This window comes from Eublepharis macularius, chromosome 3 (genome assembly GCF_028583425.1).
Source record: "Eublepharis macularius isolate TG4126 chromosome 3, MPM_Emac_v1.0, whole genome shotgun sequence".
NCBI lineage: Eukaryota > Metazoa > Chordata > Lepidosauria > Squamata > Eublepharidae > Eublepharis > Eublepharis macularius.
Window position 1 is genome coordinate 152,379,662 of NC_072792.1, and position 23,128 is coordinate 152,402,789.

General features: G+C 43.0%; 1 protein-coding gene across 2 annotated transcripts in view; it reads right to left on the minus strand.

The window, feature by feature from the left end:
- PDS5B (PDS5 cohesin associated factor B) overlaps positions 1-23,128 on the minus strand; it is a 103,063-nt gene that overhangs the window by 58,713 nt on the left and 21,222 nt on the right. For both annotated transcript variants that reach the window (XM_054973960.1, XM_054973959.1), the window contains exons 2-5: positions 17,447-17,570; positions 8,209-8,412; positions 998-1,084; positions 553-650 (exon numbers count right to left, since the gene is read on the minus strand). In XM_054973960.1, the coding sequence (XP_054829935.1) occupies positions 553-650; positions 998-1,084; positions 8,209-8,412; positions 17,447-17,554 (497 nt within the window). In that variant the 5' untranslated portion in view covers positions 17,555-17,570. The remainder of the gene's footprint in view (positions 1-552; positions 651-997; positions 1,085-8,208; positions 8,413-17,446; positions 17,571-23,128) is intronic.

Here is a 23,128-nt window from a genome sequence, read left to right on the forward strand (position 1 = left end):
GTTCTGTTGAACTACAATGACCTTTAAGTCCTTGATGGAATGTCCTGATAAGATTGTAGTGTTCTCCCACTGGTTTCTGGATGTTGCTATTTTTAATGTCCATTTATTCTTTTGTGCAGTGCAAAATCACTGACATCATAATGGTTTTTACAATACTGGAAATTAGATCAATAGTTTAAATATGTGTGAGCAGCTTGTTTGTAGGTGGTAGGTATATAACAAGCAACAACCTACCTCCATCTCATACTAGACTACTGCTGTTCAGTTCTGGGGAGCTGTCGTGGTCAATACTAAGCACAGTGGACCATACAATAATTTATGATCAATATAAAGTAACAACTTATTGAAAAGGTTCCTTATGTACTACTGTAATCTACAACAGGCATCTAAAGCAGAGTTAAGTCAATTACCTCCACGAATTAAATGCATTCATGTCAGAAAAAATTGCATATGTTCAGTCACGAAGTTATCTAAAATTCTGATGCCTAACAATTTTAAATATCCTCTTGGCCCTAACACCATCATTAATATAACATAGTTAAAGGTACTCACTTAATTACTGAAAACAATGTTCTGTACAATTGTGTGAAAATTTCATTGCTATCTTCTAGTTCAAAGCATATGTTGTAAGACTTAACCCATGCAATGTTCTGTAAAAGAGAAGATAATAGTAATTGTAATGACTCAAAAATTAATAAAGCAAATATTGTGACAGCTATGTTCCTAATTATAAGATGCCACCAGTGTTTTACAAAAAAATGTTAATGTGGTGGTGGCTTGGTGGTCAAAACATGCTGAGTGCCACAGGGTCCAGATTCAATTCCTGGCATCTTCAAGTAAAGATATCAGGCACTTAGATCTTTTTTCATCAGAGACCCTAGAGTGGTGCTGCCATTCAGAATAGAGAAGATAGACTTAGAAGAAGTAATTAACTGTCTGATATGTCACTTGGTCTAAGGCAGATCCAATACACTAGTTGTAAATTGTTTAAACTTACCTCCAGTAAATAAAAATATCTATTGAATTGTGGGCTTTTTGTGTCTTCTAATCCTTTCAGCTGTCTGGTTATGAACATAAATATATCCTAAAACAGAAAATACAGTAATTTACTTCACATCACATAACTATATGCACTAGTTCTGTAAGTATTCACTTCAACTCAAATACACTTTTCTACAGACTAGTAAACTTGTAACATGTTTAACTAACCTCTTGTTCTCACAATCAAAGTCTGAAGCACATAAAAAGACAGAAAATATTAAGAATGTCAACCAGAAATCTGTAGCACCAATGTTCAGTTTCATTCATTTTATTTTGAGACAAGATTAGATTCTGAGTTTTCCCACTATACAATAAATAATGTTGACAGAAGAAACACCTTACTCCTGGAAATCTTTTCTTAAAAGAAATAATCCACGTTCTTTCCCCCTCCAAATCTGCATCAATTCAGCAAAAACAATGTTCATATGTTGTTATTTTAGTATGATCACACACTGAATACGCCAAAACTTTCAACATTTGGCATTCCCAAACTCCATGTACGTAATGGGCACAAAATAAGGTTCTCGACAGTACCTAGTGACATATATTTATATAGGAAAGCACAAATATTCCCAATAAGAAAGTATGCAGTGACCTGCCCCCTTTATAAAAGTATAGCTTAATAGTAACTGTTTTCCAGGTTGCTACTATACCACCTAACCAGGAACACAGATTCCAGGAAAAGACCAGTATCATTTCCTCCAGGAAACTGCTAGACTAACTGCAGAAGCTCACAAGGATACTATGCCCATCTGCTTTAGCACTATAGCCTGGAGCACTATAGCCTGGGACATCAAGGGTCAGAACTCCAAAGCAGCACAAAGTCAAAAATATGTAGCACATGAAAAAAGCTACAGTTTCAAGTAAGTTCCTTTCACTTAAAACAAAAATAACTGCAAGCTAGCCACAGTCCTCCTCACTTCATAATTCTGCTCAAATATGCTCCTTCATGACTAGTTGGGAGAACAAAAATAAATTTCCCATCAGAAAGTTTTGCAAGAGATACCAAGATTAAGAAAAATGTAGTTGGTTGTTTTTTCTTATAATCCTTCTTAAAATACCAAGGGCCAGTTAACACTTTAAAAAGCAAAAAGACCCCAACAGTTCCTGGATATGAGCTTATGTGAACAAACTCAGGATATAAGTTGGGTAATAGCAACTACAATTCTTATGGGTATATGAAGAAGTGCTACCAAGATCCCAGGTACTGCTGCGAACTATAATCAGGGTTCCATGGTTCACCTGAACACACATTCAGGGCCAACCACAATAGCTTACAGGGATAAAAATACAAAACAAACTATCACATTATCAAAGTTCTTGGGGAAATGCAAACAACCACAGCACCAGAGCGGATTATTTAAATAAAATTTTACAGAGATGGCCACCAGGGGGCTTTCCCATTATGACTTGACTACACTTCTCCATTCTTAGCTATCCAGACGTGCAGAACAGATCTACACAATGCAATGCCAAGTAAAAGTAGAAAGCAAAATTAGGAGCGGTTTCTAAAAAAGGTTCCCTCGTGTATATTCTTTTTGAAAGGCTGTGTTAGATATTACTGAACTGAAGGTAGCGCACACAGAAATTCTAATAAAAAGGGACTGTAAAGACAGATTTCTTTGATATATTAAAACTCAAGTATGTTACTTGCAATCTAGTCTATTTATGTATAGCGCACACTGTTTAATATCATATAGAGTAACATAACAAGCGGCCTGATTCTATCCCAAGGAATTTGCAATCTAAATTTTTAAAGTGGAGGGAGGAGAAAAAGAGAAAAGGGAGAACACAGGGAGAGGCAAGAGTAAAAAAGGATGAATATTAATTCAGTAACATAGTTAGCTTTGGGATGATCATCCTCATGCAGCAATTTACAGCATACTTACTCCAACCTAGTTCTCTACAGTCAAGATTAGTTCTCTGGACTTAGTGGGACACAGGCTGCACCTTAAGCAGCTTTCATGATGTTAATAAGGAGAAGAGAGCTACATCTGACTACCAGTCTCATACCCAAATCATTCTGCTAGATCAACACAGATGGGTCTGTTATCACTTATTCATATCTCTTTCTATATATTTTTCAGGTGTATTTGTACATGCAGTAGGGCTGCGGGGGGTTGACTGAGCAGATTTTCAAGGCAGGTAGGCTCTCAGTAAAGGAAGACATGCCCTTCAGATTGCAAGCCTGTCAATGATAGGTGTCAGGAGGGAGAGATGCCACCTTCCCTCAAATGCGCCTGCCACAATCCTCTGAGACTCACCGGGCGACAACTGACTGGGAGAGCGAAGGGCTGATGATGCGCTGGTCACCAGCTGGAGCTATGTGGCAACTCGACTCTCAGCTGGGTCAGGGGAAGGCCCAGCCACCGCCACCACCTGACTTTCAGCTGTGGCAGGGGAAGCCCCAGCAGCCCACCTCTCAGCTGGGGTGGAGGAAGCCCTGGCTGCCGCTGCCACCCAACTCCCACCTGGGGTGGGGGAAGCCCTGGCAGCTCGCCTCGCAGCTGGGTCGGGGAAAGCCCTGGCCGCCAACACCAATGCTGACTCTTAGCTGAAGGAGAAACTGCAGCAGCACAGGAAGAAGGCGCCAGGGGCCCCGAAGCACAGGCCGACCCTGCCAAATGTGGCCCACTGGGGCGGAAGCTGAGCCACACCCATGGCTGGAGGCTAGCCAGTCCTGCCCTGCAGGGCAGGCAAGGAGACACAGGGAGGGGCCATGGGCTGGGCCAATCTCAGGGGGAGGACCAGAGAGGAGAGTCATGTCTCTCACCAGGGAGGGGGAGGGATGGCCACAGACATGGCAAAGCCAGGGGGGAAGGGGCGTGAGTCTCCCCCAGTGAGGATATATAAGGGCACATCAGAAGGGGCCGATGAGGGGTAGTTGGGAGTGGAGACAAACGTGAAGGAAAAGAGAGTGAGAGTGAGGAGGTCAATAGAACGGTGAAGGAAAAGCTGTCCTACCCCAGCAAGGTGGGGAGAGGGAACCAGGGCGTTGCCAACACTCTTCTCCCCTCAGTTCTGAGGCCAACCCTGTGCCCTTACTAGCATAAAAGCCAACCTGGAGGACCAATCCCCCCCCTGCAGACTCCAACGACCGTGAAGGGGAACCTGACAATAGGACATTTTGAAGATCATTAATTCATAGAGTTACCATAAGTCAGAAGCAACTTGCTGGCACATAATACAGACAGGGTATCAAAGTTTGAAAAAAACTGCCACATAGTACCAGGCTGTATTTTTTTCTAACTGCAAAGTTCTGAGGAAAGATCCTATAGACATGCTTGATACATACAAAATTTATCCAATAGACAGAATCTTTCTTGATGTATTCTAAAATAAAAGTAGAAGTAAAGTTAATTGTTAAATCTAGCTACTCTAGTAAAAGTTTTAAACTCTTCAGTACACTTCTCTTGAAGGAAAGTGAGAATGTAATACAAGGCAGTCTCACTGTTCTTTCCCCCCAAAAGTTTTGTGTACATGAAAAGAAGTTCAAGTAATTCAATGCAACATTCAACTCAGTGGCAATATCAAACCACACATGAACAGGAGACTACAGGTGAGAAATAATTCTTTATATTCTCCCTGACACAGACACTCTCTATAGGAGTCGTCGATTTTTAAAGAACTAGTTTCCCTAGAACTTGCTGTACCAAGAAATTTAGAAAGATAAATCTGCATGATCTGTTTTGGGACTTAAATATTGAGTATGATTAATGTAAACATTATGGTTGGGAGAGGTTGGAATAATTGAGAGCAGCTAGTGGCTACAAGGAAGAAGCACTGAAACCGTTAACTGAGGGACTTAGAAATACAAAGACCAAGATTCGGTTTCGTTTTCGCGGCCATGTCGGACGCTCCTCTCGGCAGGTCCGAGAAGAAGCGGCCGAGCAGCCTGACCGGGCGGCTGATCTGCAAAGGTTAGCCCCCAGGGCTCCCAGGGAGGGAGTCTGGGTCCGGGACGCGGCAGGAAGAGCCCTCTGGCAAATCGAGGCAGGGGGTAAATTGCCCGTTTGTCCCTATGGAAGCCGGCAGACGTGCGCGGCACCTCGCGTGCTGCCGGGCCACGGAAAACGGCAAAGAACAGGACTAGGCGGAAGCCTGTAAGTAAGCGAATCCCTTCTGTCACTACAAGCGTATGTGAAGGAGTGGTGGGATCTGAAGTTTAGAAGATTCGGATTTTCCCCCCCTCGCAGAGTCTCGGAAGATTGGTGGTCCCCCCCATAAAATGGCAGCGAAAAAGCAGAGTCCTGCTCTGGGCAAGTCAGTTTCGGCTGCCCTGCAGGGAAGAGGCGAGTCGCTCGAGGAATTGGTGAAAAGATCGGTTATCGAAGCCATAAAACCCTTTGTTGACAAGCTGAATGAAACAGATCAAAGGGTGGGCTTAATTGAGAGCGATGTGAAAGCCATCAAGGAAGTAGCGGGGGGGGGCAGAGAAGTCTGCTCGGGAAAATGCGTCACTTATGAGAGCAACGAACAAGGAGCTAAAGTTGGTGGAAAACCAGCTGATTGGGCTGCAAGTGGAGCGAACACAGACCATTTTGCGTCTCCAGAATGTTAAAGAGGAGGAAAACGAGGATTTAAGGGATCTTGCCTCGGAACTTTTAGCGACACCCGCGAGGGCAACTAAAGAAGAAGTAAAAAAGCGCCATTTTGGGAGCCCGTCGGGCATCTTCAAAATATGCAGTGAAGCGGCAGCTGCCTCGCGAGATTGTTATTGAGTTTTCATCTAGGAGGGTCAGGGACATCATCCTATATAACTCATATAATGCGGACTTGGACTTTCTGGGAAATAAAGTTAAGATACTGAAGGACGTTCCATTTTTAGTTCGGAAGAGAAGAATTAAGTATAAAATGCTGGCAGCTCTTTTGAGGGAACGTGGCATAAAGTACAAATGGCTTTTTCCGGAAGGAATCGGGTTTAGTTATAAAGATCAAGCTTACAAGATTAATTCGGAAGATCAGCTAAGGGATTTTGTGGACAAAAATCAAGAATTTGGGCAAGACACCAAGCAAAAAGAAGAAGATTCGAAGCCTGAAGGGAGGGGGGAGGCAACGAGCGCTGCGGCTGTAGCTGCTCAGAGAGAACTGCGTCCGAGGCCCGGGGGGGGGGGAGATTTAATTTGAACTGTAATTTGTATTTTGTAAGATTAACCATTCCATCATTACTTTATTAAGCTTTATTTTTCAATTATGGCAGTATGAAGGGAAAGCATTGAAGTGTAGTGTTTAGTGTTTGTATGTTGCCTTCCCCTTTTTTCCACCCCCCCTTCCCCCTCTCTTTTTTCTCCTTCTTTTCCTCCCCTTGTACTATTGTAGTTTTTTGTAGTTTACTGTTTTCGATGTTAAAAATAAAAAAAATATAAAAAAAAGAAAAAAAAAGAAATACAAAGACCACAATACACTACAAGAGTCTGATAGTTCAGAGAAGCGTTGAGGTAAGCAACCATAGTCCATAATGCATAAAGGACATTTTACTCTCCTCAGGTGCTGTTCAAAATATACAAGCTACAGATGCTCACCTTCTTAGAACTGCTGCTTTAAGGAATATATGCAGAATGAAAGCATTGCACTGCTGGAAGCTTCCTCAGAACATAATGGGTCTATATATTCAGTATTCCCACCTGTGCCTATGCCTATAGGGTATGACTAGCAAAATATGAAGTGCACCATGGAAATTAGGCATAGAGCAGAAACACAGAGAGAGACTGCTCAGCATAAAGCTAACTGTGATCGTGATCCAGAATGCCCAAAAACATAAGCCAATAATGGAAACAACTTTCCCCCCACTAATTAAAACAACAAACCTCAACCAAACCGCACTGTGCAAGTACTATGACAAACTCCCTAGCTTGTCCGTGCAAATGTCACACTCATTTTCACTAACAATGGAAACAGCCCTTTTTCAAAGATTTCACTAAGACGTTATCTTAGAAGTAGGAAATGGGAACCAACAATTTTAATTTTATTGCATTGTTTTAAAATTCTGTGCTCCACCTTGAGTCTCAGTGAAAAAGGTAGGCTAGAAAAGAAGTAAATAACTACAGATATATGCAAGGAAAGTTTTAGAAAAGAGCACAACTACAGATAATACTGAATGCTATAAAGTTAACTGCTGGTTCCTAGCAGCAGGACATTTCATGCTACTGAAACATATTTTTACTTAAAATTCATACACATGCCAAACTACATTAGACTTCATGCAAATTAGAAAAAATGGAGGGGTGGAATCAACAAAAGTCAGTCTTTGAGATCATACAACTACATATTATTTAAACAAATATTAAACAAATTAATAAACATTAATCAACACACAAAGCCAATTTTAATATCAGAAGAAACATGTAATTGAGAGACGGGCTCTGCTTGTCAGACCAGTTTCAGTCCTACTCAGCTAGTGAACCTTGGTGTCACTGCACAAAGCCCATTCAATTAGACACGTTTCACATACATACCTAATTTTATGTCCTAGTTTTCTTCTTAGGGTTGTCAAGAAGCACTGCAAGAATTCTGAAATGGCCAAATGGGCATAAAGCCCCTAACAGCCTTTGAGGAGCGCTTACCTGATGTTAACTGTGCTATTATCTAGTGAGAATGACCATCCATTATTTGAAATACATATTAAGAACGTGAAACTCTAACCCTAAAAACACTTTATGTAGGAGTAATGGGCACTGTCCTGGATAGCACAGGCAAGCCCAACCTTGGAAGCTAAGCAGGGTCTGTCTTGGATAGTAATTGAATGGGAGAACTCCGAAGAAGATCAGGGTTGCAATGCAGAGGCAGACAATGGCAAACCACCTATTAGTCTCTTGAAAACCCCAGGGTTTTTTATGGGTTTTATGGGTTGCCATAAATCAGCTCTGACTCAATGGCACTCTCCACTACCAATGTCCGATTATTGGGTGTTCCTTTCAAACACTGTATAGAGAACTGGACAACGTCTCACAATAATTTCTCCCTTCTATCACTGTAACAATAATTCACTTCTGAAAAGAGAGCTTAAGTTCTTTTGAAAATGATCTAATTTATATTTTAATGGCTGTACATTGTAAAGCTTGCAACTGAATACTGTGAATCAAATTATTTACAAATTATTTATTTGTATTTCCTTATAAACACACAGTGACTTTATTACTCATTCAAAGGAGACAGACACCATCATACCTTAAGTTTATCTGGTGAAGTATATGGTGCTTCAGGAGCATATATTCTAAAAATATCAGCAAGACAGCACGCCACAAGCAAGCGTACATCTTTATCAGGATGCTTAAGAAAAAAATCAGAAGCAAGATGTAAAGCAAGATTTAGATACAGCTCCTTTTCTTCTTCAGAGTCCTGGTCCATGTCCATGAAGGTTTTTACAACCATCTGCCAAAAAAATTTAAAGATAAGCAACGTTCGATAAACATGTCTATACTGAAATCCAAACAGACAAATCATTAAAACTCTGGGATACCAACAATGGTGAGAAAGGCAGAATAAAAATATTAGAAGAAATAAAACTGTATCTCTCTTCATAACAATCTATGCATATTTTATTGTTTTCCTGAAGATCTGCAGTAAATTAATATGGTTATTATTCCACAATAAAAATAAGAACAAAAAATATCCAGAATCTGGTGAATTTATGAGAACTTGTTTAAAAGTCACTACAATCTGCCGTTCAGTATGTATTTGTATCCCACTCTTCCTCCAAAAAGCTCAGAGTAGTATACACTATGATTGTGTATAAGGTGTATGAGTGTGTGTTCCCACTTCAGCTTTAAAACCATCCTAAGTAGAATATAATGCTGAGACACAGCAATTGTCTCAAGGATGAGTTTTGTGGCTGGCTTGACCCAGGTCTTCCCAAACCAAATCCAACATTCTGTTCACTATATCACAATGATATACCACTCTCATGCTGCCTTTATCAACATACTTGTTTCATGCTCCCTTTATCAACAGACTGATTTCCTACCAAATTGTCTCAAAGGCTAATATTTTTATTATTGTACATGGCAAGGTTTAACAACTAGTTGACCTCAAGCCCACAACTATCACTCTTAACTGCCTTCAAACATTAAAATTCCTAAAAGCTAATTGTAGGGAGACTTAATTATAAAGCAAAGATTACAGTCACATTTCAAAAAGAGTCCAGTAGCACCTTTAAGACTAACCAATTTTATTGTAGCATAAGCTTTCGAGAATCACAGTTCTCTTCGTCAGATGCATGGAGGGCAAAAAGAAACTGGTCAGATACAGAGGAGGAGAGGGGAGGGCGGAGTAGATGCAAACAGCTCCTTCTGATATGGAGATCAGTTTGCTTCTGTTGAGGAAATCAGTTACCTCTGATAATGAGATAACCATTCATAGTCCCTATTCAGTCCCAGCTTGACAGAGTCAAATTTACATATGAATTCCAATTCAGCGGCTTCCCGTTGGATTTCATTTCAGTCTGCAATTCCTATCCAGTAACACCTCCTTATCAAATGCAGAAGGCATCAGTTAATTACTGTATTCCACCAAATGATCATTTTATATTGCAAGATTTTATTATGATTTAACATGAGGAATGCTCTAAAACAGCTACTCATGTTTCATGCAAACTGCAAGGCAGAAGAACAGCAGTTAATTTAGATTTAAGAAAAAACAAAATATAGCACACTGATTTGGACACACTGCATTCTGCTTTATTATTGTACTATAATGGCAATAGATTAGCAAATGCTTGTTTTTAAGCATGGTTCTTTTTAAATATCTCTCAAGTAGCAAATTATGCACTTTGTAATAAAGGCAATAAAGATCACAAATGTTTTTATTCAACATTTCAGAACTGACTAGAAGGCAAAATGAATGCATCTAGTAGACAGTCCAAACAGTTATTTATCTAGCTGTACATTTTATCTTGCCTTTCTTTCACAGAGTTCAGAGTGGTATACATGGCTTCCCTCCCCCATTTTGTCTCCACAACAGCCCTATCAGGTAGATCCATCTGAGGGAGACAGTGTGACTGCCCAAGATCACCTAGTGAACTTAATGCTTGTGTGGAGATTTGAACCAGTCTCTCCCAGCACAACATTATAGTCACTACATCACACTGGCTGATGGAGTAACATTCACAAACACAGCTTATCCCTTTAATGTCTCTACCAGCTTTGATTTACATTGATAATTCTGTCAACTACTAATGGGGCTAAGTTAGGGTTCCCAACCCCAAGGTGGGGCCTTCGCCTGGAATCATCATCAATATATATAATTATTAACGAGACTTCATCTGTGAATACTTAAATCTGGTGGCTGGGAAGACAGATCTTTCTACAAACCTGAGAAAACCCCAAATTTGCAGAAAAATCTAAAATCTTTTTTATAAATACATTGGGGGTTAAATCCTCCCCAAAGGAGTACGTGGCACCTATAGTTTTAAGAAATGGCTGTTGCTAGGCAACCACAACAGTACTTCCAAATCTTGGTTTCTGTTAGGCACAGGCAGGGGGAGGGGTTAGGGCCCTTTTCCAGGGCTGTTTTGGTCTCTGAAGAACTCATCAAGGCTAGGCCCAGCAGTAACCACTAGGTGATTTGGTACTACCCAGTTTTCATGATTCATCTAGGCTTGCCACTGTTCAACAGCAGCCACTCCAAGAAAGACAGTGTGATAGAGTGGTTAGGGTTCCAGACTAGGATCTGGAAGACCCAGGTTTGAATCCCACCTCTACTGTGGAAGCTCACTGGATGACTGTGGGCCACATCCATGCCAATCCTACCTCAGAGGGCTGTTGTGAGGATAAATGGAGGAGAAGAGAATGAGATAAGCTGCTTTAGATTGCTATTGTGGAGAAAACAGAGTTGTGCTTACCGTAACTACTGTTCATTGACGTCTTCTGTGCAGACACACATGGGACTGCGCCTGCGCAGGCCTGCCGACCAGATTTTTCTTTTCTAGACTACGTCCACTAGGGGGCGTACATACACACCAATGCGCATGCGCGGCTTTTCCCGCCCGAGCGACATTGGGCGACGTCGCCCCCTTCCCCTCAGTTTCTCCTTTGCCGCCGAATGTCTTCACATTATCTGGAAGAACACAGCGGGGTAGGAGGGAGGGTTGTGTGTCTGCACAGAAGACGTCAATGAACAGTGGTTGCGGTAAGCACAACTCTGTTTTCACTGTCCGTCTTCTGTGCAGCCCCACATGGGAGACTCACAAGCCACTTACCCAGGAGGCGGGCATGTGTTCTCATTGAAAAAGAGACTGAAGTACTGCTTGACCAAGAGCAGCCTCTTTCCTTTCCCACACATCTAGTGCATAATGCTTAGCAAACGTGTCAGAAGACGACCACGTTGCAGCCCTGCAGATGTCTTGCAAGGGCACGCTCCTAAGGAAGGCCGCAGAGGCAGCTTGCGCTCTAGTGGAATGAGCTTTTACTTCCAAAGGGCAAGGTAACTTGGCATGCAAATAGCAAGCCCTAACAGTCTGAGTAACCCAGCGAGAAATTGATTGAGCTGTAGCAGCTTTTCCCTTCCTGGGCCCATAATAGCACACAAACAGTTGTTTGGGACATCTAAACTGTGAAGTACGTTGAAGGTAAAATAAAATAGCCCTTCTCACATCTAAGGAATGTAAAGCCTTTTCAGAGTTATTAGTAGGGTCTGGAAAAAATATGGGTAAGACAATATCTTGCGAGGTATGGAATTGAGTAGAGACTTTAGGTCTGAAACGAAGGTCAGGTCTCAGGACCACTTTATTTTGATGGACCTTCAAAAAGGGAGGATCCCACCTTAGGGCCGCCAACTCGCTAACTCTGCGGGCAGATGTAATGGCGATCAAGAAAGCCACTTTCCAGAACAACCATTTTAATTCACAAGTAACCAGCGGTCCGAAGGGCGATTTCATAAGCCCTGCCAATACTACTTGCAGTGACCATTGGGGAACAATTTCCTTGACCTGTGGAAACATGTTAAACAACCCTTTTAAAAAAGACTTCGACAAACTGTGGGAGAAAACCGTTTTCCCATCTATCTTAGGGTGGAAGGCTGAAATAGCCGCCAAATAAACTTTAATAGAGGAATTAGAGAGTCCCCCATCCTTTAGAGACAGAAGGAACTCAAAAACAGATGACAGATGGCAATCCCAAACATTCAGCCCTCTGTTATTAGCCCAGGCTTCAAAACGCTTCCATTTAGCAGAGTATGACCTGCGAGTAGTGTCCCTACGTGCATTCAGCAAAATTTCAGCTACCCTGTCAGACATCCCTTCCGACCCAGAATGTGCCAAGCAGTGAGGCTCAGTTTGGGTAGGTTGTGATACCAAACCCCTTTGTCGAGCAGAAGGTCCGGGTTCAGAGGGAACCGATAATATAACCCCCGTGAAAGCTGCATGACATGTTGGAACCAAGCTTGTCTGGGCCAAAAGGGTGTCACTAGAATCATGTGAGGCCCATCCTTCTGAATCTTGCTGACGATTCGAGACAACAAAACAGGTGCCCTGTCCAGCATATCTGGAACGCATCCCCAAGGGACTGGTGACCTAGACGTCCCCTGGAGCAAAATCGTGGGGCCTTCTTGTTGTCCTCCGATGCAAAGAGGTTTATGTCTGGGAACCCCCAGTCCAAAAAGATGGCGTTCAGGTAGCCATCTGCTATGGTCCATTCGTAGCTGTCGGATCGCATACGACTCAGTTTGTCCGCGATGACATTGGTGGAGCCAGGAATATGAACCGCATGAATGAACACACTTCTGTCCATGGCCCATTCCCAAATCCGAACGGCCTCATCGCAGAGGGCCTTGGAGGTAGTGCCCCCTTGCTTGTTCAGGTAGAACATGGTGGTGCAATTGTCCGTGAGTACCTGAACGGATTTCTGCTGCAGCGTGTCTGCGAATGCGATAAGGGTATAACGGACCGCTCTCAATTCTAGCAAGTTAATGTGATCTTCCCTTTCCTGCTCTGACCAAACCCCATGTGCCCTAAGGGCTCCACACTGGGCTCACCATCCTATCGTTGAGGCATCAGTCGAGATTGTTATCTCGGTTTGGATGGAACCAAATGCAACACCCCCAAGGAGATTAGTCACATTAAGCCACCATCGTAAGGTACGGATAATCCCTCTAGGGATGGGGTATCGCTTGTTCTGGGATTCGTGTTCAAAACCATGAACAGACAGGAACCATAGCTGGAGAGGTCACATGTGCAACCAGGCCATAGGGGTAACTGCCGTAGAAGAGGCCATAAGGCCCAGCAGCCGCTGGATAGCCATTACCGACTGGAACCTACATCTCAAAAAGAGATTTACCATCTTGCCAATCTTTAGAGCACATTCCCTGGGCAGAAAACCTCTATTTACATTGCCATCCAGTTCCATACCGATAAACAGTATTCTCCTGGACGGGGTAAGGTTAGATTTTTTGAGGTTAACCAAAAGTCCCAACTTGGAGCAGGTGAGCATCACCTTATTAATTTGGGCCAGGAGTGCATCAGCAGAGGGTGCTGCCAGAAGCCAATCGTCAAGATAGGGATAGATGGTACAACCCTGTTCCCTCAAGTATGCCACTACAACAGCCATACATTTAGAAAAAACCTGGGGGGCTGTTGACAATCCAAAAGGCAGTACCTGATAATGGTAGGCCTTATTGTTACAAAGGAACCTCAGGTATTTCCTATGACTAGGGTGGATGGCAATGTGGAAGTATGCGTCCCTGAGATCCAGGACGGCGAACCACATGTCCTCAGGCATTAACTGGAGGACTGTATTTAAGGTAAGCATTCTGAACCGCTTAACGAGAACAAATTTATTCAATTCTCTCAGGTCCAAGATGGGTCATACACCTCCATCCTTCTTATCTACAAGGAACATCCTAGAGTAAAAACCCAAGAGGGGGTCCTGAGGGAGTACCTCATGTATGGCTCCCTTCTCCAGCAGTGCTACAACCTCAGCCTGTAAGTTATCAGAAGAGGATTGTGCTGAGTGATCAGGAAGAGACAACACTGGGTAAACATCAAACTGAATTTTATATCCAACTGTAACAATGTTAAGAACCCAACTATCAGAGGTAATCTCTGCCCATGCTGAGGCAAACTGAGCCAATCTGTTACCGAACACAACAGATTGTTCAAATTCCAGTCAGAACTACTTCGGTTGAGTTGCTGACTCTTTAGCATCGTGGGCTTGTTGACCGCGACGTGGGCGGTAGCTAGGCCTCCGGCGCTGGAAAGAGCTCGCAGGTGGCTGGAACTGCCTGTAGGACCCATAGCGTGGATACGGTTGATATCTCTGCTGTCGACCACGATAGCCCTGCGAGGAACGATACTGGAATCGATTCTCGGTGAATGGCCTGGTTGGGAGAATACCGTAGGAACGGGCTGTCAGCCGATCTTTACGTTTCTGCGACAGGTATTCATCTGTTTTTGACGAAAACAGAGACTGACCCTCAAAGGGCAGATTTTCCACTTTGTTTCGTGTCGTGACAGGCAGTGCAGTTGTGCGGAGCCACGAGTGTCTGCGGAGCACGATGGATGATGCTAATGCTCTCGCAGAGGTGTCAACAGCATTTATCTGTTGTCGTGACAATCGTAGGGCCTCATCAAGCACTACCTTCGCCAACACTCTCTGGTCTGCCGGAAGCTTTTCCATGAAGACCACCATGCGATTCCAGAGGAAAATGTGATAGGCACCCATGATGGCCGAGTAAATAGAGATCTTGAGTGTTAGGGCAGCAGAAGAATATAATTTCTTGCCCAAAGAAATGAGCTTTCTGCTCTCTTTGTTGATGGGCACAGCATAGGACCCTTGGCGTTGACGGGTCTGCATCTCCTCAGTAATGAGGGACGAAGGCGGTGGATGCGCAAAGAGATACGTACAGACGTCATCTCTCGTCTTATACAGAGCTTCCAGCTTACGAGACGTTGGGTAAACTGAGGCTGGCTTCTCACAGATCGTGTTGATGATTTCTACCAAACCTTCAGTAAACGGGAATGCAATGGTCGGAGGATTCCCAGACTGGACATACTGCAGGATCTTATCCTTTGGTTTCGGATCCACAGCCGAGATCTCAATGTCCAGAGAGCGGGCCATTCGGATCATCTGCTCAGTGTAGAGCCGGTAGTCTTCCGAAGGCGAAATACGACCCATCCCAATAATGATGTCATCAGGTGACGGGTCAGATGGAGGGCTAGGGCTTGGGCCTTGGCAAGGCTCAGGCTGTCGGTAGGGCGAAGCACGCCTGGGAGAACCATAGTGGGAGAACTCACTCCGAGTGTCACCCCAATATTCTCTGCCAAAAGATGGAGAATAGGATCTGTAAGACCTTGCATGGAGGGAGCCCTCCCTGTCATATCCGCTCCTAGACAAGTGATAAGGCAGGTTCTCTCTGCCAGTGTAGTCGCCAGTAGACCACTTCTGGGTCATGCGAGGTGGGGCGTCGGGCAGGTCACCGTCATCATCAGAGGATCGGTACGACAGAGGTGACAGGTGCGGCGAAGGGGTCGCGGGCCTCTCCCAGAGCACCTCATCAGTTTGGACAGAAGTAGATTGCCTGTGCTTTGACTTCTTTTTAGCCTTCTTCTCGCCTTTGGAGGCTAAGCCCGGTTCGGCGCTTCGACTCCGTTCCATCAGATCCATCGGTGTCAAAATAGGCAACGGATCTGAAGCCTTCGGTTCCGACCTGGTACTAGGCTTCGGAACGAGGCTGAGGCGAATCGCCTCCGCATGCTTCGGAACTGATGATGTAGGTTCCGCCGGCGTCGGATCCAACTGTTCAGGAGCCGATCTGGCCGGGATGTTCGGATCCGATGAAGTTCTCTGAACCTTTGGAGCCGGTGTGGAGGGCGGTTCCGACCTCGTTGGGGACTTGGAGCGGTGTCGCCGCTTCCGAGCCGGATCCGACTTCGGAGTTTGATGTTTATGATCCGATGCGGAGCTCGAAGCATCCTTCGGATCCGAGGTCGGAGTCGGGGCTGGTCGGATTCGATCTGGCGAGCAGGAGCGAGAGGTGGAAGCGGAGCCACAAACGGATTGTCTGACCACCGAAGGGGTTTTGGCCGTCCCACTAACTGGTGGTGGTCCTCCAGGGGTATCAGGGGCTCCCGAAGCCCGCATAGCCCTCCTCCAACGCAAGGCATTCAACCTGTTCGCCCTCTCAGCCCTGGCCTTAGGGGTGAACCATTGACAATGCTCACATCTCTCAACGATGTGTCCTTCACCCAAGCACTCGAGGCAAACGGAATGGCCATCCGTTCTCGTCATTTTCGTCAAACAGGTTGAACAACACTTAAACAGCGACTTCTCAGACATATCTCACTCTCAAGATGGCGTTTCTTCTCACAGCGGACAGCTAGATCTTCACCGGTCGGCGGCAAAGAAGAAACTGAGGGGAAGGGGGCGACGTCGCCCAATGTCGCTCAGGCGGGAAAAGCCACGCATGCACACTGGTGCGTACGTGCACCCCCTAGTGGACGTAGTCTAGAAAAGAAAAATCCGGTCGGCAGGCCTGCGCAGGCGCAGTCCCATGTGGGGCTGCACAGAAGACTGACAGTGAAAGGTGGGATATAAAGAAAGTAAAAAAATAATATAGCTGAAAATGGGGGCAGATAAAAGGTAGGTGAAATTCTTCCCCAAATTCCCCTCTCCACAGGCACTGCCCCCAAACCTCCTGGAATTTTCCAGGCCAGAAGTGGCAACCCTAAGCTAAGTGGATACCTACTGCAAACTCTCTTGATGAAGAGCTAGTTCGTATATTCACTAATACAGGCATCTAGTGTGAATATGGACCATGCATAGTGAAACACATGATGTCCAACCCCCTGCACTGGGCAGGGGGTTGGACTAGATGGTCTGTATGGCCCCTTCCAACTCTATGTTTCTATGATTCTATGTACTGTGGGTATACTTGTATGAATTTATGATATTTTCCCAAAAATTCATTCACCATTTGGTTAGCTCTTCACTTAGCTAAACAAGGTAGCCCATTTATTCTCCCCTACTCTCCCTTTAAAGTAGTAGTTAAGAAATCACATATTTACCTAAAATGACTGTGACAAAATCTTATCAGATTCACAAAGATGCATGAGAGAAAGGGGAAAATACTTGTGTTTAAAAGCTACCGGAAGCACATTATGATATCAGTGATATTCCGCCTCATCATGGAACAAGAAAAATATGCAAGAGTCTGTGAGTGGGCTTATGTGCACTTATGTTACTGTGACAGCACTATGTGACACAGAGAAACACTTCAACAACACTATTCTGTTCTTATTCGGACATAGCTTTTAAAAAAAATTGGGAGCATGGTATTTTTCAAGTATTGCTAAAAGCACTCTAAACAGAAGCCCATAAGCGTACCCACAAACAAACAGAATAAATCAGACTAAGCATTTACATGATTTCAAGATGGCCCAAAAGAATTTTCAAAAAGTATTATGCTGTTCACTCACTTTTAACCGCCGCACCATTTCTTCTTTAGATATTTTATCAGATATTTCTTTAACTCCTGGAGGATAAGTAATTTTTCCATCATTGGCTCTTGTCTTAGAATGAGCCATGATGCTGCTTCAAAACCTAAAGGGAAAAGAAAATAGAAATAGGCAAGATAAAAAAAATCAGAGCGGTATCTAACTTGTTCATCTCAGAGAAGACGGATACAACTGACATGTTATACAGATATGGAGCATGTCACAAATGCAACCCTCTTCATGCAAAACTATTCTACCTAAACTTTGTTGCACCCTTACATATCCAAAGTACATATATATTATTAATAAGATAGACTTTCACTGAACAGGTTAATCTGCTCAATACAATATACACTTTTCAAGATTTACAAGACAAGGTCTAGTATTCACTGAGATAGTAAACCTGTTTCTGGGATGTAGCACTTAAGATTCCGCACAAAGAGACTCCCTCCACATAAAAAACAGCAACGTCACCACCACCCACTCACACTTTTAACCTTATTTTTCTCCTCTTATATAATAAAGTTTACCCAGGCAAATTTAGGATGTTACATTTCACCATTCACATGTTCCAAGATGTTCAGATATGAAGCAAAGTTATATTATTTGAACAGACCAATCTTCATAGGAGAGGTTTATTACTGACCAGGACAGTTTACCCTTTGTTCATCTAGTGCCTGTGCAGTTTAGGTTATGGCTTACATTATTCACAGTAGTCATAGAAAGTGAAACAAAAAGAAGATACTATGTACTGCAGGACCTGTCCACGGTAGATGAGCAGATTCTGAGAAATGATTGCCTAGTGGTTCCTATAGATCTGCGAGACCATTTGATTCACCTTTCCTATGAGGGTCATCTGGGAATGACTCTGGCTAAAAGGTGACTATGACAAGATTTCTATCAGCCAGGGATGAACGAACAAGTTGAGGATGTGGTTAGGAATTATATAGTCCGTGCCAGTAGTGACAAATCACAGAAAACCTTTTGTACTCCTTTATCACTAGTCAGGGAGTCCAGTCGGGAAATTAGTGAATCAGTAGATAGACTGTGTTTGGGAGCTGTTCCTCTCAAAAATAGTTAAAAGTAAAAAGTGTATCTACTGTGGTATTGATGACTATAAGCCTCTTGTACATTTTAAATTGTAAATGTATACACTCTTCAGACCCTGCTCACAGTTACTTTGTTTAGTTTGTTGTACTGACCAATTAAATAAAATTATTATTTTACAAGGCCAACCCTTGATTATGTAAGACTTCAGCTTATCCAGTTTTTGGTCTTCTCTCATCAATTCTGCTCATTTTGAAGTTACTGCTGTGATCTGTGCAATGATAATCTCTTCATCATAATCAAATCCTATGCTGTCCTCAACACAAGGTACAGGCAAATGAGATAGAATAATCTGAGTCACATTCTTGGCTCCTGGAAGATCTACAGTTTCAAAGCCAAAATTCTTGAACTTTGCAGTCCATTTAGCAATCCTTGGAGTGGCCCTGTCAGAACTTTTGTAGTGAACAGGGCAGACAGACTGCCCAAAAACATGCTAAAGCATCCTTTTCAATAACAGAAATAATTTTTCTGAGTCCATGAGGGCTCAAGAAGCAAATACAATAGTAACTTCTTTCTCATTTTTCAGCAGAATCAAAACAGTCCCAGGCCCATACTCAAAAGCACCTGTAGTTACAACTGTTTGCTTCTCAGAGTCAAAAGGGCTTACAGCCTGGTTGGTGGAAATAGAATACGTGATCTCCTTAAAACTCTTCTGACACTGGGCATAGAAGCTGCCTTTGTGGCAGGGTGGATAAAAATCAATGATTTTTTTAAAAAAATCAAAAAAATCGGATTTTTTTGATTTAAATCGGATTTTTTTAATTTAAATTGGATTTTTTTAAATAAAATGCTTTTTGAGGAAAATATATTATCATCCAAAGGTTATTCCATCATGAAATAAAGATTAGTTTTTAATTATGTAGAATAAGGCTGTATATGTTTAATTTTTTTGGTAAATAAATTCCATTAATCCATTCACAATGTCATGCTCTTCCAGAGGTTTTTGTAAGATTATTGGGCAGTTTCTCTGCCTACAAGATATTATCACAGATGCTTGGTTTTGCAGTTCTCAAAACTGAATTTGTGTCAGCTCAGCAGAGATCACATGCCTCTTCTTCACAGCAAAAATGTTATAACATGAACAGAGTTGAGAAAAAGACCTTAATCCTATTGTTCTACAAACCTATGAAGACAGAATCAACCCCTTCAGTGCCAAGTTTCAAGAAGTTCAGTGAATAGAAACAATATTTTTCTGATTGTTTGGAGTGGAATACATCTGCACAAGAAGAAACTAAGTGTGAGGAGGGAGGGGCAAGCAGTACAAAATGAAAGTGAAACTTTTTGAGCACAATACTGCACAAGTCTTTGGATCTTTTGTATGACCTGAGGTTTATCACATTCTTTCCTTGGAGGAAAAAACCTATAATGACAGCAGGCCGTAAAAGAGACCCAGTTTGGGAATACTTTAATGAAGTTCCTTTACCTATCGGTAAGGCAGGCATCTACTTGCATATTAAAGTTATACCAGCAAGAATTAGTCTTTATGTAGAAAACTATGATTTAAATCAAGCCTTAATGACTAGTGATTTAAATCAGTTTGATTTAAATCAAATCCACCCTGCTTTGTGGCAAATTGTACAAACTTTGAATTGAAATTTGTCCTTGTTATCTGGTTTTGGTGCCTCTTGAATGGCTTTTACTATGTACCATTCTGGGACACAGTATGTCCTAGGTATGTTATAAAGTCCATCCAAAATTGACATTTATCTTTGCTGGTGATAAGTCCATGTTGTTGTAGCTTTTCCAGATCTCTTTTAAGAGTAGCATCATGTTCAGACTGATCTCTGCCATATACCAGGATATCATCTTGGAAGTATGTAATACCTCCAGTATCTCCAGGTAAGGAGGCAACATCAGGCAGGATACTTAAGAAGAGGTTTTATTCTTCTGTTACTTTACATTCTCCTCTATCTCCTCCTGAGGCCAGAGTGGCCACTGGAGCATCTGCAACAGGAATTTTGAGGAGGCAAGAGACTTTGGGAGTTTCTTGGCATGTCCCATTTGGAACCACTGGCCAGAGGGTTCAACTCATTACTCTTTGACACCTTTGGTGAAAAAGTGAGGAAAGGGGTAGAGCCCAAAGTTTGGGACATACCGAACACCTCTGTGGCCCTATACTCCTACTCAGCTTCCTCCTCCTCCTCAGGCTCTGGATCTTCTTTCATGATGGAGAGTTGCAGAAGTTTTAAAGCCCCGTAGAATAAGGGTGGCAATTCACCATGAGAAAACAGCTTATGAGACTGAGGGATGTATTGAGATGAGTCTTCGCCCAAAGGTTCTCCTTCCAGTCTCTCTGAGTCAGATTCAGAGTGCTCAGAATCAGTTGTTGTAGACCCCCTCCCAGCTGAGAAGTTCTCGGAGAAGAAACCCAGGGACATGGGGTGGGTAGGCTTTTTTGCACTGCTTTAGTAGGTCAATGGGTTTTCCTGGTAACTTAGACCTGACCTGCAAGAGCCCCTGGGGTCCCTTGGGTAGCCTGTATCTTAGGAGGAATGCAAGAGAAGGAGGTAGGGGGCACCTGAAGAGCAGTGCTTCTTTGTGCCCTGCGACTGCTCTCTTTGGAACATTTCATCATAAAGCTGGTCAGCCGCTCCTGAAAACCCGGTGGGGCAGTAAATGCATCTGCCCTCCTTCCCAAGGGGCTCATGGAATCCAATTTAATCTGTTCACTTACCACCTCCAGACCAGTCTGTGTGAAAACTTCAGGAGAAGTGGCATCTGATGTAGGCTGCTAGCAAGGGCTGCAGAAGAGAGCTACAGTTTTCCTGTCAAAACTACAGTTGGCTTGAGTATTTTCTATTTCAGCCCACTGCTCTACAGTGCTGCTTTTAGATCCAGAGGAGTTAGCCATGTTAGTCTGTAGTTGCAAAATAGTAGAGTCCAGTAGCACCTTTAAGACAAACCAACTTTATTGTAGTATAAGCTTATGTTACAATAAAGCTGTAGTCTTGTAGTCTCAATAAAGTTGGTTAGTCTTAAAGGTGCTACTGGACAGTGTTGCTTTTAGCAGCTAATTAGCTCCTCCACTTTTGTTTAGGTGGGCCTTTAGCCATAATGGCTTCTAGCACTGTGGCTGTCTCTGTTTCAGTTGACTGAAATGCACATGACATAGGAGTTTTGGCAGTGAGTCACTACAACAGAGGTGGAGCAGAAAAGGCAAAGACCAAAAGATTCCCCCCCCAATGGAGACAACGGCGGGGGGGGGGGGCAATGTGTTGAAGGCACACTAGAAAAGAAAAAAATGACCTAAGGAGCTATGGAGTAAAAAAAGGCCAAAAGGCAAGTCAGAGCTCCATCAGAGTCCTGCACTTACAAGGAGGCAGGAAAAGAACTAATGAATTTCATCAACAAAATCAGTTCTCTGAAACTCAATCCACAGGACATACTTGTCAGTTTTGATGTTGTATCCCTGTTTACTAAGGTTCCGGTAAAAGATACAATCTCACTTATTAATCAGATTTTTCCAGAGGATGTAACAGCTTTATTCCACCATTGTCTGACAACCAGTTACTTCCAATGGGATAATGAATTCTATGAACAGATGGATGGGGTGGCCATGGGAAACCCTCTCAGCCCAGTTATAGCAAACTTCTACATGGAACATTTTGAAAAAACAGCTCTAGAATCAGCACCCCACAAACCTACAGTCTGGTTTCAGTTCGTGGATGATACCTTTATCATTTGGAGCCACGGTGAGGAAGAATTGATGGAGTTTTTAAACCACCTCAACAATATCCACCTGAACATACAATTCACCATGGAGAAAGAAATTGAGGGGAAACTTCCATTTCTAGATACCTTGGTCATTCGCAAAGCAAACTTTCAGTTAGGTCACAAGGTCTACAGGAAACCAACTCACACGGATTGGTACTTACAAAAAAACTCCAATCACCACCCTTGACAGAAAAGAGGCATAATAAAAACATTAGTAGACCGTGCAAGATGGGTATGTGAACAGCACTTTCTCAACGAGGAAACCAATCATCTAAACCACACACTTCAAGCAAATGGCTACTCCAGAAATGAAATCAGAAGAGCGATTAAACCAAGGAGAAATCAAACAACTAAGGAAAAACAGTCTCCTACAGGAAAAGTGTTTTTGCCATATATCAAAGGAATCACTGATCAGATGGGAAAGCTTATGAAAAAGCACAACCTACAAACAGTATTCAGACCCACCAGAAAAATACAACAGATGCTATGATCAGCAAAAGACAGTAGAGACCCCCTCACCTCTGCAGGAGTATACCACATACCCTGCAGCTGTGGACAAGTTTACATCAGGATCACACAGCATAGCATCCAGACAAGAATAAAAGAACATGAAAGACACTGCAGGCTTGGCCATCTGTAAAAATCAGCAGTGGCTGAACATAGCCTAACTCAAAAAGGACACAGTATCCTATTCCAGGACACTAAAATACTGGACAACACTTCCAACTACTTCGTCAGATTGCACAGGGAAGCCATTGAAATTCATAAGCATAAGCACAATTTCAACAGGAAAGAAGAGACTTTAAGAATGAACAAAGCATGGTTTCCAGTCCTGAAAAACAC